Consider the following 16991-nt stretch of genomic DNA (forward strand, 5'->3'; position numbering starts at 1 on the left):
TCATTCTTGTTGCTCCTCTCTGGACCTTCTCCAATTTTTCCACATCTTTCTTGAAATATGGTGCCCAGAACTTGACACAATACTCCAACTGAGGCCTAACCAGTGCAGCAGAAAAATGACTTCTCGTATCTTGCTCGCAACACACCTGTTAATGCATCCTAGAATCATGCTTGCTTTCTTTGCAACAGCATCACACTGCTGACTCATATTTAGCTTGTGGTCCACTATAACCCCTAGATTCCTTTCTGCCATAGTCCTTCCTAAACAGTCGCTTCCTATTCTTATGTGTGAAACTCATTCATTGTTCCTTCCTAAGTGGAGTGCATTGCATTTGTCCTTATTAAACTTCATCCTGTTTACCTCAGACCATTTCTCCAATTTGTCCAGATAATTTTGAATTATGACCCTATCCTCCAAAGCAGCTGCAACCCCTCCCAGCTTGGTATCTTCTGCAAACTTAATAAGCGTACTCTCTATGCCAATATCTAAATTGTTGATTAAGATATTGAACAGAACCGGTCCCAAAACAGACCCCAGCAGTACTCCACTTGTTATACCTTTCCAGAAGGATTGTGAACTATTAATAACTATTCTCTGAGAATGGTTATCCAGCCAGTTATGCACCAACCTTACAATAACCCCATATAAGTTGTATTTGCTTAGTTTATTGATAAGAATATCATGCGAGACCTTATCAAATGCCTTACTAAAGTCTAGGTATTCCACATCCACCACTTCTCCCTTACCCATAAGGCTCGTTAGCCTATCAAAGAAAGCTATCAGATTGGTTTGACATGATTTGTCCTTTACAAATCCATCCGGGCTGTTCCCTATCACCTTATTATCTTCTAGGTATTTGCAGATTTCCTTAATTACTTGCTCCATTATCTTTCCTGGCACAGAAGTTAAACTGACTGGTCTGTAGTTTCCTGGGTTGTTCTTATTTCCCTTTTTATAGATGGGCACTAGATTTGTCCTTCTCCAGTCTTCCGGAATCTTTCCTGTCTTCTATGATTTACCAAAGATGATAGAGGGGGTATCTGACACGTTAGCTATCAGCTCCTTGAGTATTCTAGGATGTATTTCATCAGGCCATGGTGACTTGCAGACATCTAACTTTTCTAAGTGATTTTTAACTTGTTCTATTTTTTAATTTTATCCTCTAAACCTACCCCCTTCCCACTAGCATTCACTATGTTAGGCATTCTTTCAGACTTCTCGGTGAAGACCAAAACAAATAAGTCATTTAGCATCTCTGCCATTTCCAAGTTTCCTGTTACTGTTTCTCCCTCCTCACTAAGCAGTGGGCCCACCCTCATGAGACACCATCACTGGACCTAATCATGTCAGTTATATGATCAAAGGCTCATATTCCTGTACATCCAGCAATGTGATATATGCCATCATGTGACAACCATGTCCCTCTGCGATGTATATTGGACAAACTGGTCAGTCACTTCGCCAGAGAATTAATGCTCACAAATCATACATTCCACACAGAAGATCAAGACATCTCCACACAGACAAACCTGTTAGTCTATATTTTAATCAAACTGGCCATTCCCTTAAAGGCCTACCATTGTGTGTCTTACTACAAAGAGACTTAACACCAGATTACAGAAAGACTTCAGAACTCTTTTATATGCTAAAATTCGACACGTTGCAAATAGGCCTTAATTTAGCTGATAATTACTTTACACATTACAAAGACAGCCTCCCCATCCTTTGATATTCATAGTAATTCCAGATACGCTACTTAATTGATGCTTACAATAAGCAATTTCCTCCTTCCTTGTTACACAGCATAGAAGGTGGGGGGAGGGGAAGTATCTGATTCATTACTGTATATTTTGTTTACTTTTTCATTGTATCCCTCTGTTACAGTGGCGAGCCCCACTCGCCAGCCACACGGTTCTGGTTCTTCAGATGAGCCTGAGTGGAGTATTGTCTGTCCAATGTACATCAGTTTTGTTTTATTTCTTCTTCTAAAGTGATATTTAAAGGGAGGAAATATAAATGAACTCTAAAACAAGGAGCAAGCACCCTGTAACAGAAGACAATTTTTTTTCCTGAGTAAAAATCTGACATCATTTGAAGATACTCAGATAAAGGATGAACTAAGCATACCTAAGGTCTAGATGAGGGTGGGGGAAAAGGGACATATGGCTCTGACATGGTTTATGCATTATTTTTCCCCACTGTTACCCTGTTTTAACATAAACAAACTGCAATTCTTTCAATACAGTGAGTACATACATTTTCATTATGAGAGCTTTGGGATTGGATAGCTCCACTTCACAAGCCATAACCCTGTCTGAAACATTATAATCAGTACCAATAGTGATGTCAGAGTATTAAGACTTCCAAGCGAGAAACAAGTGGCAAAAGAAGCTGAAAGAATAGTTACTTACCTCATAACTGTTGTTCTTCAAGATGTGTTGCTCATGTCCATTCTTTGACGCAGCATGCATGCATCATTGGACATTTTTCATTAGCAATAACCGTTGGGCCAGCAGGACAGCCCTCCTGGAGTGGTGCTGGTATACTGGCCAATATATGCCACTGCTGGCCCTTCACCCCCTCAGTTCCTTCTTACAGGACTACTCCGAGGAAAGGGAGGTGAGGTAAGTAACCATTCTTTCTTCGAGTGCTTGCTCATGTCCATTCCATGTAAGTGACTCCAAAGCAGAAACCCCAGGAGGCAAGATCAGAGTTCTAACCTTCCACCGAATGGAGGACAGCCCTACCAGGGCAGCATCCTCCCTGGCCTGTGTCAGCGCATAATGATTGGCAAAGGTGTGGACAGAGACCACATGGAGGCCCTGCAGATGTCCAGGATCAGCACCTGAGACACAAAAGCTGCATAGGCTTGCGCTCTCGTAGAGTGGCCGTAAGGGGAGGAGCTGGGACCCCTGCCAACCCATAGCATTCCCTAATGCATGCCATAATCCCAGATGAGATCCTTTGCACGGAAACCAGCTGACCCTTCAGCCACTCTACAATGGCAATGAAGAGCTGAGGAAGCTTGCGGAAGGGCTTTGTTCTCTCCAAATAAAATGCTAAGGCCCTCCTAACATCCAAAATGTACAGTGCCTGTTCTTTACCCAATGCATGGGATTTGGGGTAAAAGACTGGCAAGAAAATGTCCTGAGACACATGGAAGTTCAACACCACCTTAGGCAAGGTAGGGTGGGGGGCGTAACCTGACTTTGTTCTTAAAGAAAACTGTTTAGGAGGGTTCAAAGTGAGAGCCCTCAGTTCGGATACAGGCCTGGCTGACGTGATGGCCACCAGCAGAGATATCTTGTAGGCCAGGTGTAGTAACTAACATGTTGGCAGGGGTTCAAAATGGAGGTCCCACGAGTTTAGACAGGACCAAGTTAAGATCCCACTGGGGGACAGGCTGCCAAACATGCGGATAAAGCCTGTCCAAGCCCTTCAAAAACCCGTTTACCATCAGGTCCGCAAAAAGGGTCTTACCCCTGGCACCCAGGTGAAAAACGGAGATAGGCGCTAGGTGGACCTTAATCAAGGAGAAGGATAATCTCTGAAGCCTGAGATCCAGAAGGTAGTCCAGAACCACGGGAACCAGAGCATCCATTGGGGGCACCAACACCCCACCCAGGGAGACCAAATATAAAACCTCTTCCACTTAGCCAGATAAGTAACCCTAGTGGAGGTTTCCTGTTCCTGAGCAACACCTCCTGCACATGGGCCAAACACTGAAGTTCCACCACTGTCAGCTATGGAACTTCCATGCCATCAGGTGCAGGAACCACAGGTCTGAATGGTGAAGCCTGTCGAGTCCTGCATGATCGGGGACTAGTAGGAGTGCAACCAGCCTAGTAGGAGTGCAACCGGCCTGTCACACAACAGACTCAGGAGGGTGGAAAACCAGTGCTACCTAGGCCATGCGGGTGCAATGAGGATCAAGGATGCCATGAATTCCCAGACCTCCAGGACCACACGGTGGATCAGCGGTAATGCGTACAACAGACCTCCGGGCCAGGAAATTAGCAGCGTATCTCCCAGAGACCCCCTTCCCAGATCCATGAGGGAACAGAACCCTGAGCACTTCCTGTTCCAGCGAGTGGCAAACAGGTCCAGACAGGGAAATCCCCACCTGTGGAAAATGTCCAGGGCTACATCCGCCCTGAGGGTCCACTCATGCCTGGAGAAGGACCTGCTCAGTCAGTCTGCCAGAGTGTTCTCGGAGACCAGGAGATAGGAGGCAATCGAGTGGATACCCGCCCTGATGCAGAGATCCCACAGGGGAAGGGCCTCCAGACACAGGTGAGAAGAGCGGGCCCTGTCCTGCCCATTCATGTACAAAACTGCTGACATGTTGTAGGACAGGATGAGGACCAATTTGCCCCTGAGCTGGGGGAAGGCGGCCACACAGGCGATGCATACCGCTCGCAGCTCCCTGATATTGATGTGCAGGGAAAAATCGTCCCTCGACCACATACCTTGCATCCGCATGTTTCCGAGATGGGCCCCCCCCAAACAGTGTCTGACACATCTGTCACAAGCCGGAGGGTCGATAGCAGCCTGGAGAATGGGATTCTGACACAGACCTCCTCTTTCCAGGTCCACCAGTCCAGAGAGTGAAGGATGTCGGGCGGGCGGGCAGGGAAGTGTGTGGGGGGGGGGGAACTGTCACCACTCTGTCCCACGCATGAAAGGATGCTTTGTGAGTTCGTGCCAGCCACATCTGTAGTGGGCGCATGTGGAGCCTGGCATGCTGTATTACATGGGTGCACATGGCCCTTAGGCCCAAAAGGTGCATGCAGGCTCTGGCCATGGTTATCAGAACGTCCGCATGTCCCGGACTGCTGACCTGATTACCAGGGAGCGGGATCTGAGAAGAGAGGCCTTGGCCCCCATCGAGTCCAGGGTGGCACCCATAAACTATTTTACTGGGATAGGCACCAGAGTTGATTTGGGCATATTCAGAAGCAGGCCCAGTTCCTGAAAGCATTTCTGTGCCAGGATGATGTGGGCTCATACCTGGTTGGTGGAGCATCCCCCTAGAAGCCAATCATCCAGGTCTGGGAACACATGGACACCTCATTTTCTGAGGGCAGCAGCAACAACAGCCGTACACTTTGTGAAGTCCTGGGGGGCAGGGGGCATGGAAAGCCCAAAGGGGAGGGCCATAAACTGATAGTGGTCCCTGCCCATCATACAACGGAGGAACACGATGGTGGGGTACAATAGGAATATGAAAGTATGTGTCTTTTAGGTTGAGGGCAGCATACCAGTCTCTGGGGGCTAGGGATGGAATGATGGATGCCAGAGTCACCATCTTGAATTTCTTCTTGATGACGAAAGTGTTGAGGTCTCGGAAGTCCAGGATGGGACGGAATCCACCCTTTGGCTTTGGGGACCAGGAAAAACCAGAAATAGAAGCCCCTGCCCGACACTGCCAGGGGAACTACCTCTGTGGCCCTCACGGTGAGGAGCTGAAGCACCTCTTCCAGCAGGAGAAGCTCATGAGAGGGGTCCCTGAAGAGGGACGGGGCATGGAGAATGAGAGGGGAGGGGAGAACGGAAGAGGATAACATACCCTCTTCCCACCATTTCTAGGACCCAACAATCCGAGGTAATAGGTTCCCAGGCCCGGTGGAAAGGGAATAGGCAGTCCCAAAGGGGGATAGGCGAGGCTGGTAAGCTGTCCCCGCGCGTACCCTCAAAACCCATGGCGAGGTCCCAAGGATTTACTGGGAAGACCCTGACTCTGGTCCTGGGGCGGCTGAGGACGGCGCCTGCCATTTCTCCTGTTACCGTTCCTGTTACGGTGACAGAAGTCAGGATGTGCACCCTGCTGGAGGATCAAGGGACATTCCTGCCTGAGAAGGAGCACCATTGGGTAGCCGGGGTGTGAATACCCAAAGACTTTAGGGTGGCCCAGGTATCTTCGAGGCTGTGCAGATGTTGGTCCATCTGCTAGGAAATAAGGAGAGGCCCTCAAAGGGGAGGTCCTGAATGGTGTTCTGCAGTTCAGGGGGCACCCCAGGCTCCTGCAATCAGGAGCTGCGGCGCATAACTAACCCCATAGCCATGCTATGTGCAGCGGCATCAGCAGCATCGAGGGCAGCCTGGAGCACAGCCCTAGAGATCGCCCTGCCTTTCTCCGAGAGGGCTCTAAGCTTGGGCCAAGAGTCCCTAAGGAGTAGCTCGGTGAACTTATCCATGAAGGCCCAGGTGTATAGGCATAGCGAGGCAGCAGAACCTGCTGGTTCCCTATGCAAAATTGTAGGCCTCCCGACACACAGGCCTTCCTGCCTAATAAGTCAATTTTCTTGGCATCCCTATTTTTAGGGGTAGTGCCCCGTTGAACCTGTCTCTCCCTTTGATTCACCACATGGATGACCAGGGACCCTGCCGGTGGGTGGGAAAAAAGATACTCATTCCCTTCCTGGAACACCAAGTACCGACACTTGGCCCTCTTGTCTGTCAGCAGGATAAAGGCTGGGATTTACCAAAGGGACTTAGACAGTTTGGCCACCGTTTTGTTAATGAGGAGGGCCATTCTAGTAGGGGTATCTGACTACAAGATGTCAACAGTCAGGTCGGAGTCCTCAGACACCCTCTCGGCCTGGACCCCCAGGCTCTGAGCCAGGCGCCAAAGTAGGTCCTAGTGTGCCTTCAAGTCCATGGAGGGCATGGAAGGGAGAGTGTCACCCAGGGCTTCATCAGGAGAGGAAGATGAGGAACCCTTCAGCCCCATCTCTACAGGGGCCTTGGCCTGAGAGAGGACCTGCGAGGCTGCTGGTGAGGGCCCTGTGGGTGACTGCAGGATTAATGAGATTTAAAACTTCTCAGCTTTCATAGTCAGTTTTGTCCGAGTCTTGGCTTAGACAGAGGCCTGCTCAGTTTGGGACTAAAGCTGGTGTTGGAGCCTGGATTGAAAAAGCTGCCCAGCACAGAAAGTTGGTTCTAGTCCTGAAAGACTGATCATCTTGGGGCTTTGGCTTACATAGAAGCTCGCTCCACTTATGTGATACATTCCAGCCTATTGGCACCAAATAGTAGGATTAACAAGTCTTCCTTTGCACTAGACCAAATAAAATTCATTTTGAGCAATAATTTAAAGCTTTCTAAAAACTGCTAAAATGAAAGGTAACACATTTTCACTGCACTGCTTACATTACATAAAATAATCAAATTCCCTTCCAAATAGTCATCAAACCTACATGCCAAAATGTCAGGGAAAGGGGGAAGAGTGTTACATCTACAATGTGGTTGGACTTCTGAAAACATCTCATTTTCTGAAATATTATTCATGTAGTGCCCAAAGCGTGCTGTGTAGCAGGACTTTAATCAATTGTATGAAATACCACTTTTCAATTACAAAAAATCCTCAAAAGATCTACACACAATCTGTTTCAGAAGACCCCAGAAAAGATCCATATATAATATTGCATCCAACTTTATATTTTATATTGACTTTAAAAGGTTTCTTGATTGCATTTCCCATGCAACAATTACATGCCTTCTTATAATATTAAATTAAATATTAAAAATCTATTCAGCAAAATTATAAATCATTAGGATTACAATGCCCCCAAACAATCTAGCCTCTCTAATAATATTTACATATGTTAGCTTTCATTCAAAGTTTCGCTGTCGAGGAATTCTGTGCTCAATCATTCCCTATTGGCAACCAAATCATAGCAGAGAAACCAGGAAAAACATGAGATTGACCTCACACAGTTTCCAGGAAATCAACACTTCGTGTAGGTATTTTTGGAGGGAGAGGGGAGCTTCCCAACACCCACCTCATATTCTGTAATTGGAAGAACCTCTCTTTGTGGATTCCATAGAGGCAGTCTTATAGAGGAGTTATAGAACCAAGTGAATGTACTACATTTCATAGCCATTTATTTCTATTTTAGATGTGCTCTTTAGAAAATATAGGAAGCATAAAGCTATTAATCATATTTTAGAACATGAAAAGCAAGGCCGCTGTCCTCTTGTTTACTGAATCTGCTTTTTTTTTTCAAAATAACTATCATCTTACATATACAGCCTAATACTAAATAGCCCACATAAATAATCGAATGCAGTTTTATGATTATCATCCATGGAATAGTTGTTCAAAGAGAAATATATATTTTAAAAGTATTAATGTATAAAACCAAAAGGGATTGGAGAAGTTCGTCATCCAGCCATTACTATCCACCAAGATATCCTGTTTGCTACTAAAAGACTTAGAGACACAGTCAACTTGAAATCTAATGAATTTCAAACCTAGCTTTTGCATTGTATCAAATACAGGCAGTCCCCGACTTACGCCGGCTCCGCAGTTACGAACGGGGCTCGCCCCAGAGGACACGGACTGCGGGACCTCGCGGTCCTGCCACCCGTGTACTCTGGGGCTTTCTCCGCGTCTCCCTGGTCTGCAGGCCAGGAAGACGTGGAGCAAAGCCGCGGGGGGGCTTGGGTAGCGGGGCAGCCCAGGCACGCCTAGGCTGCCCTAGCCCCTTTGCGGCTTTGCAAAGCCTCGGGGGAAGCCGGCAGCGGGACAGTCCAGACGCCCCGCGGCTGTCCCGCTGCTGGCGTCCTCAGAGGCTTTGCTCCCCGTCTCCCTGGTCTGCTGGTCTCCAGCAGACCAGGGAGACGGGGAGCAAAGCCACGGAGGACCCAGGCGGTGGGACCGCGGTGCGTCTCGGTCCGCCGCCCGCGTCTTCCTGGTCTGCTGGGGTGGGGGGGGAGACGCAGCTAGTACGCCCCCTCTCCCCCCAGCAGACTAGGCTTTTCTCCGGACGCCTGTGGCAGAGCAGCTGGGGCGCTGCCGGTTGGTCCTGCAGCGCCGCTCTGGGCGCTACTGGACCAACCCGGCAGCACCCCAGCTGCTCTGCCCCAGGCGTCCTGATTCAGCCGCTGCTGGTCAGTTTCAGCAGCGGCTGAATCAGGACGCCAGGGGCAGAGCAGATGGGGTGCTGCTGGGTTGGTCCAGTAGCACCCAGGAGCGCGCTACTGGAGCAACCCAGCAGCACCCCAGCTGCTCTGCCCCAGGCGTCCCCAAGTCAGCTTCTGCTGAAACTGACCAGTGCTGACTACAGGAAGCCCGAGGCAGAGTTGCTCTGCCCCGGGCTTCCTGGAATCAGCTGCTGATCAGTTTCAGCAGCAGCTGACTTGGGGACACTTGGGGTTCTTAAGTTGATTCTGTATGTAAGTCGGAACTGGCGGTCAGTTTCAGCAGCGGCTGAATCTGGACGCCAGTTCCAACTTACATACAGATTCAACTTAAGAACAAACCTACAGTCCCTATCTTGTACGTAACCCGGGGGCTGCCTGTATATGTATTTTCTGAATTTGAGAGCATCTTGACTGCTGTAGCCAAATTTGACAGTACCTTTTAAAAACAGTTTATTCATATCACTGTACACAAATGTGGCAGCTCCTATTACAGTTTACTAAAGAATAAATATTCAGAATACAAAATAAAGATTTTAGTAACTATTAGCCTATGTCTCTTATTGGTAATACTACAGAAATATAAAATACTATGTCCAATTCACCAAAACGAGTGCTGGAATAAAATGGATATCCAACTTCAAATAGCTTAATAATAATTACATACTACATATAACGCCAAAATTCTTCCATCTTGAAACAAGATCTGTCAAAACAGAAAGACCTAAGCAATGTTGACAAAGAAGAATTAAATGACTTAACTGTGAAAGTGAACTAATTTATTTCAGCTAGTTATTCCACTTTTAACTAGGAAACCAAGTATTCTTTTCTACGGGAATATTTTATTTCGGTTTTATCAAAAAAATTCTCAGAACAAATTATAAGTAAATAAATATGCTACTGCACAATCTTCATGCAAATTTAAATTACTTCTAGAACTCTCAATCTTCAAGTATAATAGCAATTATTTTCTGCTTCCTCAGATCAACATTTTTATGAAAAGATTTCTGATAACTCACTATTTTTAATGCTGTGATATACCAGTGTTTGAATTTCCAGGGCATGATGTGAACATACAGTTCTGTGCACCTACTCTGCTTTACTAAAACCAATCAATCCAAAAATACAGCAACCTTTATATTAGACTTTGTGCTCTACAAATTTATTATTGCTTTTTCTCTCATGGGTATTATGTTTGGGCTACAGATAAAGTAGCATGGTGCCAAAACAGCTTAAGTAACATTCAACAGTGTAAACTATCACATCATTTATGAAACATAATACATTGCATTGGTCACAAGCATGTATGGCGATGATGAAACAGATGAAAGTTAGGAAATCATAATACATAATATCCAAGATCTAAGAATCAATTTTTCATTTGACTGTTTATTACTTATTATATTTAAGTAATAAACAGTGGTAATTTTATTGACCAATATAGTGAGCAATTCGAGTTCTTTTTGCACTCAGCTGTAAATGTTACCACTAAGAATATACCATTAACCACGAGGAATGGACAGCTATTCCATTTCTTACTAAAACTAGGGATGTTAAATTGTGTTTAATCAGTTAATCGAGGAGTCAACAGAATTTCCATTGACTACTTGATTAGTCAATAAGGAGGGAAACTGCAGAGCAGCAGTGGGGTTAGCCTACTGCAGCTCTGCCCCTTAAATGTATTAAGAGCTGCAGATCTCAGATGCTGCACCTCTGCTTTTTAAATACATTCAGAGCCATGGGGTTCTTAATACATTTAAAAGACAGAGGCACAATGGGAGGAACTGGGCAAGAGCTGGGACAGCTGACTCCTGGCTTGCTGCCTGGTCCCAAATGCTACACCTCTGTTTTTAAAATGTATTAAGAGACCTCCATTGCACCTCTGTCTTTTAAATGTACTAAGAGCCTGATGGCGGCTCTTAATACATTTAACAAGCAGAGGTGCAGTTCTGGGAATGGGCACAGCCGGGAATCAGCTGATTCCCAGCTCCCGCCTGGTCCCCTGCTAGCCTCTGCCTCCCCTGCCCCCTGCAGAGAGGGTGCTGGGAAGAACCAGCTTTTAAGTGGTCTCTCCCCAGCACTGGCTCCTGCCCCCTCACCCCCGTGATAGAGGCAGTGGGGAAAGGAGGAAGTGACTAGTTGAGTCACTACTTGATAAGCATATGCTTACCGGGTAGTGGATTTGTCAATTAGCCACATCTCTAAAACATTATCGAGCTGAAGCAAGCTAAATTAAAATCAGCACCATTTGGCAGACATGGCAGAAGAGATGCAGGAAAAGTGCCAAACACCCAACCCCAGTAAGCATAAACCCATGGGATTCTCTCTAATGGCAGCAGCAAAGCTTAGCTGTCATCATCCAGGAATCCCCTTCCCAACAGGAGACCTTTACCTTTGCAACGCCACAGCAAGCGACAAGAGAATGGGCTATATCAAGTGAATACGTTCCCCGTAGTGCCACGCACTTACCATATAAAATACGGGTGATTAAATACCGAACCAGGTGCGCATATTCCGACCCAGTGGCAGCCTGAGACCAGCAGGGGCCTCACTCGCTTGGGCACAGACACCAGCGCCGCGCCCGTTCTCTGCCCCCCGCTCTCGCTGGAGCGGGCGCAGCCGGGGGGGCCTGAGCGAGGAGAAGAGGGAAGCGGCTACAGGTGCGCTCCCCCAGCCAGGAAGCTGAGGGGCTGCCCCGAGGAGCGCGAGCCTTAGGGAGCCCAGCGGGGAGCGGGTGGCGCAGTCGCTGCGGGACAAGGCGAGATTCGTTCCCCGAGCGGAGGGGTCCGTCTGCCTCCCACCCGACCCAGCGGCCACTCGTACCTGAGGTATCGGGCCCGGCGCGGCGACCCCCGCCGCAGCCAGCCGAGGACAGGGGGCGGGGGCGCCGCGGGCTCGCGCTGCTGGCTACTGACGCCTTTGCAAAACAACAAACAAGCAGCGGCAGGGGGAGCGGCGCCTGCGCATCGCTGCTGTGGCCGAGCACCCTGGCAAGCGTAGTCCGCGCCCCGCGCGCTCACTGCGGCCGGAGCCCGAGGGGGACTACGGATCCCAGGCAGCAGCGGGCCGGCGGCGCAGGTAGGTCAAAGGGCAGCGGGGCTTGTCAACAAAGGAACCGTCACCGGCTTCTGGAGGGGCTGCTGCCATGGCAACGCCGCACGCCCCCGCAGACGCCGGGGCCTTGCAGAGCCGGGGCTGCAGCAGCCCAGACCCCAGGGCTGCAGCGGCTGCCAGGCTCAGGCGGAGCGCGGTAAGCAGCAGCGGAGCGCGCGCCCGGGCCGGTCTGCTGGTCATAGAGCGAAAGGCGGGGTAAGGCCGCGGCCTCTCTCCCAACGCTGCAAGTCACTGTTCCTCCGTGCCCGGCTGCGCAGCCAGCTGCCCTGGCCGCTTTTCTCAGCTGTCCGGGGGGGTAAAGTCCTTGTTAACCGCAGAGTTCCTGGCTGTTTCACCAAGTCCCTGCTGGGCTCCCCAAGGGCATTTTAGAAGTCGGGAAGAAAGGGATAAACAAACACAGCCCCGTTACGTGATGTAAAGCAAACATTTATGGCGTGGGATCTGGAGACGAGAGGCTCCCACGCACTTACCTGTAATGCCAGACAGTGGGCATAGGTATTTTTAAACATCTAGTGCAGCTCTGAGAACTTGACAGTGAAAGTATCTGCGTAAACTACAGACTTCTGCTTCAGTCCAGTTTATTGGCTCATCTAAAAGAAACGCAAAAAGGAAAGCTGGGGATAAGTAAACTGGGTATTTAAAAGGGTTGTCAATTTTAATCAAATATCGTATTAGTATCAGCAGAGGTATATAAATGGTTTGTTTGTAGTTTTTTTTAAACAATATCTCACTTGCACCGAAAGTTTAATCTAAACCAGTCAACGTATAAACTAGAGCAACAAGGTGAGGAAATAAACTTGTATTGGATCAATGTCTGTTAGTAAAAGACAAACTTGTGAGATTACCCAGTGCTTTCCTTCAGGTCAGCGGAACCCCTAACCAGGTTAGAATGACTTCAAAATGAATGAATACAACTCTGGGTCCATTCTGAAATCATACTTATCACCTTAGTATCAGCATACCATCCAGTCATGCCTTCTACCACATGACTAATATGTGTCACACATTACTTATCAGAGGGGTAGCCATGTTAGTCTGGATCTGCAAAAGTGACAAGGAGTCCTGTGGCATCTTATAGACTAACCGATCTATTGGAGCATAACCTTTCGAGGGCAAAGACCTCGCATGCATCTGACGAAGCGGGTCTTTGCCCTCGAAAGTATATGTTCCAATACATCTGTTAGTCTATAAGGTGCCACAGGACTCCTTGTCGCTTTTACACATTACTTATTCTCTCATCCTCTCCCTAGGGGGAGAAAGGTACAGTACTATGTTTTGTTTTGATAGGGCTTGAAGGCTTTTTTTTCCCTTCATGGATTGTAGTCAGGGGTAAATAAATAAGTTACATATTTCAGAATGTAGTTTTCAGGTGTAGCACTGGGATCTTTATCTTCTACCTTTTGAGAGCAACATGAGATCATGGTTAGAATAGCTCATCTAAGGACTGACACTTGTAGCAGATGTCTAGTCCCAAACAGGGATGTAAGCGACTAGTCAAGTAGTCGACTACCCGATAAGCCTAGGCTAGGCTTATCGGGTAGTCAAGTCACTACTCCACTCTCCACACACCCTTGTTGCCTCTGTGTGAGAAGCAGCAATGGCGGGGAGCAGGAGTCGGTGCTGGGGGGAACTCGCTAAAGTGTCAATTCCCCTCAGGACTATCTCCGTGAAGCGGGGAAGAGGGCAGAGGAGGAAGAGGTGCAGCAGTCTGGGAGCCCACGCAAGCTGGGACTGCTGAGTCCCAGCTTAAGCCCCTCATCCTTCCTCTCACTGCAGTTCTGCCTTTTAAAAGTGGTAAGAGCCACTAGCTCTGACTACATTTAAAAGGCAAAGCCACAGGGGAAATCCGGCTCACACCAGGTCCCAGGCCACTGCACTTCTGCTTTCTAAATGTAGTAAGAGCCACCTGGGGCACTACATTTAAAAAGCAGAGGTGCAGTGGTCCGGGACCTGGCACAAGCCGGGACTGCTGAGTCACAGTTTGCAACGGGTCCCCATGCTGCAGCTCTGCCTTTTAAAGATGAACTGCTAGGCTCTTACTACAGTTAAAAAAACAGAGGCGCAGCGGTCCAGAACCCAGCCCAAGCCGGGACTGCCGAGTCCCAGCTTGTGCCAGGTCCCAGACCTATCCCTACTGCCGCTCTGCAGTTTAAATGTAATAGGAGCTAGGCTGCCTGTGCTCCTGGCTCATACTATATTTAAACTGCAGAGCCGCAGCAGGGCCCCTTATGGATTAATTGTTTACTCAATACAAATTATATTGAGTACACAATTAGTCAGTTACCCACTTCTTAACATCCTTAGTCCCAAACTATAGAATCAGTATAGTATTAAACAAAAGGTCTATGAAAACCACTGCCAAACTTTTTTTCTCATGATCCAGTTGAAGAAAATTGTTGATGCTTGTAATCCAACATAATTTGACTCGAGTGTATTCTCCAAAATGGGGCTGAAGAGGAGAACTTTGGTGCATTAGGAGGGGACTCCAGCTTTGGGGGAGGGGTCAGGCTGGTGCAGGAGGGGCTTACCTTGAGTGGCTTACAGTAGGCTGTTCAGTGGGGTTGCTAAGGCAGGCTTCCTAGCTCTCCTGACACCGCAGAACATGTTCCCCAGAAGCAGCCAGCAGCAGGTTCCCAGCTACTGGAAGTGTGGAGCTGGTGCTCAGGGCAGGGACAGTATGCAGAGCTCTGTGCACTCTCCTTCCCACCACCCACCTACGAGCCAGGATTACTGCCAGCTGCTTCTGGGACGCAGCACAGTCTATGGTGCCAGGACAGGCAGGTAGCCTACTTTAGCACCCCTACTAGTCACCTGATCACCTTGCATCAATGAAACCGGATGGCTGACATTCCATGACCAAATGAGTACTGGGGTCATGATCCATAGTTTGAAAACCACTGCCTTAGTGAATACTGTAATTCAAGCAAATGGCTGCCTGGGAAAATAGCCTGCATGGCACATCCGATAATTGTTAATAACGAACTGTTACTGATTATTTAATTCTGTGGAGTACTCTCTTCTGTGGAATGGAGTCTTCACATATAAACTTATGTCCAGAAAGCTGATAAAGGCATGATATTAAAAAAAATCCTGGATTTTCAGGTATCTGCAATTTTCCATGCATTCTAAAATTTCATTAAAAAAAAAAAAAATCTATCTCCTTGCCAATATAGGCCCTCCACAATATATACCATAAATGCTATCTTGTAAACTGGCAGAAAAGTTAAAACAGTAAAAACAAATATGTGAATTAATCCCTCCTTCACTTCAGTGCATACAGAGAATTGTATCATTGATAAGCTACTAGACTACTCTAAAATTATACTTACTTGGAATCAAGGCATTTAAAAATAAATGTAAAACCTTAGGACAAATTTTACAACTATGCAAAATGCCCTCTTTCTCTCCAAATATAAGAATTAAAATATGCTTATTTAGCCCTTTCCCTGTGCAAATTAATCTTTCTGTATTACTATACTGAAGCCATAATAAACTATAAGTGTTAGCATTATTCTTCTTTCTACCCAAAAATCTAACCCACTGAGAAAAGGTATTATAGATTTGAGTGAAAGGAGGATGCTAAACCTTAAGCATGGATTTCACGTGCTACATAACCCTCATTTGCCTATGCTACTTTTTCAGGGCTGGGCAAGATGCGGTCTGGGGGCCAGATCCAGCCCGTCTAACACATTGATTCAGCCTGTGGACTGCATCTGGCAACTTTCTATTTATATTCTGCTGCCTGTGCCACCAAATTTCCAGGCCGTCCCTCAGACAGCAGGATCCTATTTAAATGGCTCTCAGTCACAGAGCTACCCCAGCAGGGGCTGGAGAATTGAGCTCTTTAAATAGCTGCAGCAACTCTGGGTGGCTGCCAGGCAACGAGGTACCAGTGGGGCCAGGAGCTCTGAGCTCTTTACTGTGTTTTTAATTCAAAGCCTCTGGCCTTAGACAACTCTGGGGGGAAGCTAGTCGAGCCCTACCTCTTCTGCGAAGACCCACCCCTTCTGGGGGATGGAGCCAGCCCAAGATCATGTACCAAAATTCATTAAATAGCCCCTCTAGCAAAAATTATTGCGCAGTCCTGTACTTTTTCCTAGAGCTTACCTTCTTACCCTTCTTACCATCTTTAAAATAGCACACCACCAAGTAACTGGATTCAGATAAGTAGCTGAATAATATGTAAGGGACCCACATAAGGCCCTGTAGAAGAATGCAACAAAATTCTATGAAAGCGGGAAAAAATTCTTCCAAATTTCATGGTTTTTTTTTCCCTCCTTTGCAACTTTCTCTTGCAGGGAACATATTACTTTCCATACACAATTAATAATATACCTATATACCATTCAGATTGATATTAAACCATTGTTTTATTAAATAAACTGAAAAATTGCTCTCCCTTTTATTTATAAAGAAAAGAAACTCATTAAATTATCTCTTAATTAGGAAAAGAAAATGACTTCTGGTGAGATGCTACCATCAAGTACCAACACAGAGAAAACTGAATCTGTTCAACTGCCTTCCTATCCAAATCTTGGCAATCCTGTATTTTCCTGTGTGTTGGACCCGAAGACACTCACTACCAATAATCTCTTGACAAATCCTCAGCTTTTACTGTTTAAAACAACTTCAAGTGATTATGGTGCTATACCACCTACCTCTCAAATGGTACCATGTACTTACCATCCAAAGGATGACACATTTACAAAACCTTTGTTAATTTGTGGTTTGTCACAACATAATTATATAAACACTGCCATTGACAGAAGTAGGGTATATGACTACCCAAATATGCAACATACTCTGTAAAATTGTACCATCGTACTCTCTCTCATATTTGCTGAAAGACTAGTCATTTTAGCTTTAAGAAAACAAAATGCGGGCTTGTGGTTATCATCCATTTTCTGAGCAAAATATCAATACAGTAAAAGTAAAAGACTTTTTTTACTACA

At 46.9% G+C, this 16991-nt stretch overlaps 2 protein-coding genes across 14 annotated transcripts in view; one reads left to right on the forward strand and one right to left on the reverse strand.

The window, feature by feature from the left end:
* CCPG1 (cell cycle progression 1) overlaps positions 1–11883 on the reverse strand; it is a 98569-nt gene extending 86686 nt beyond the window's left edge. For 10 of the 11 annotated variants that reach the window (XM_075897285.1, XM_075897283.1, XM_075897281.1 and 7 more), the window contains exon 1: positions 11749–11883. The gene's annotated coding sequence lies outside the window, so the exon portion shown is untranslated. Of the gene's footprint in view, positions 1–11394; positions 11534–11748 lie in introns of those variants that run through there. The other variant, XM_075897275.1, reaches the window with a different exon arrangement.
* On the forward strand, positions 11868–16991 carry PIERCE2 (piercer of microtubule wall 2). 3 transcript variants are annotated; one of them, XM_075897291.1, is made up of 2 exons: positions 11868–12003; positions 16486–16991. In XM_075897291.1, exon 2 carries the CDS (start codon positions 16495–16497, stop codon positions 16846–16848), a length of 354 nt encoding a protein of 117 aa, XP_075753406.1. In that variant the 5' UTR covers positions 11868–12003; positions 16486–16494; the 3' UTR covers positions 16849–16991. The 3 variants fall into 3 exon arrangements, with proteins under 3 accessions (XP_075753406.1, XP_075753404.1, XP_075753405.1); XM_075897289.1 differs by lacking the exon at positions 11868–12003 and adding an exon at positions 12023–12175; XM_075897290.1 differs by lacking the exon at positions 11868–12003 and adding an exon at positions 12036–12234.

The sequence above is a fragment of the Pelodiscus sinensis genome, chromosome 14 (assembly GCF_049634645.1).
Source record: "Pelodiscus sinensis isolate JC-2024 chromosome 14, ASM4963464v1, whole genome shotgun sequence".
Classification (NCBI taxonomy): Eukaryota; Metazoa; Chordata; order Testudines; family Trionychidae; genus Pelodiscus; species Pelodiscus sinensis.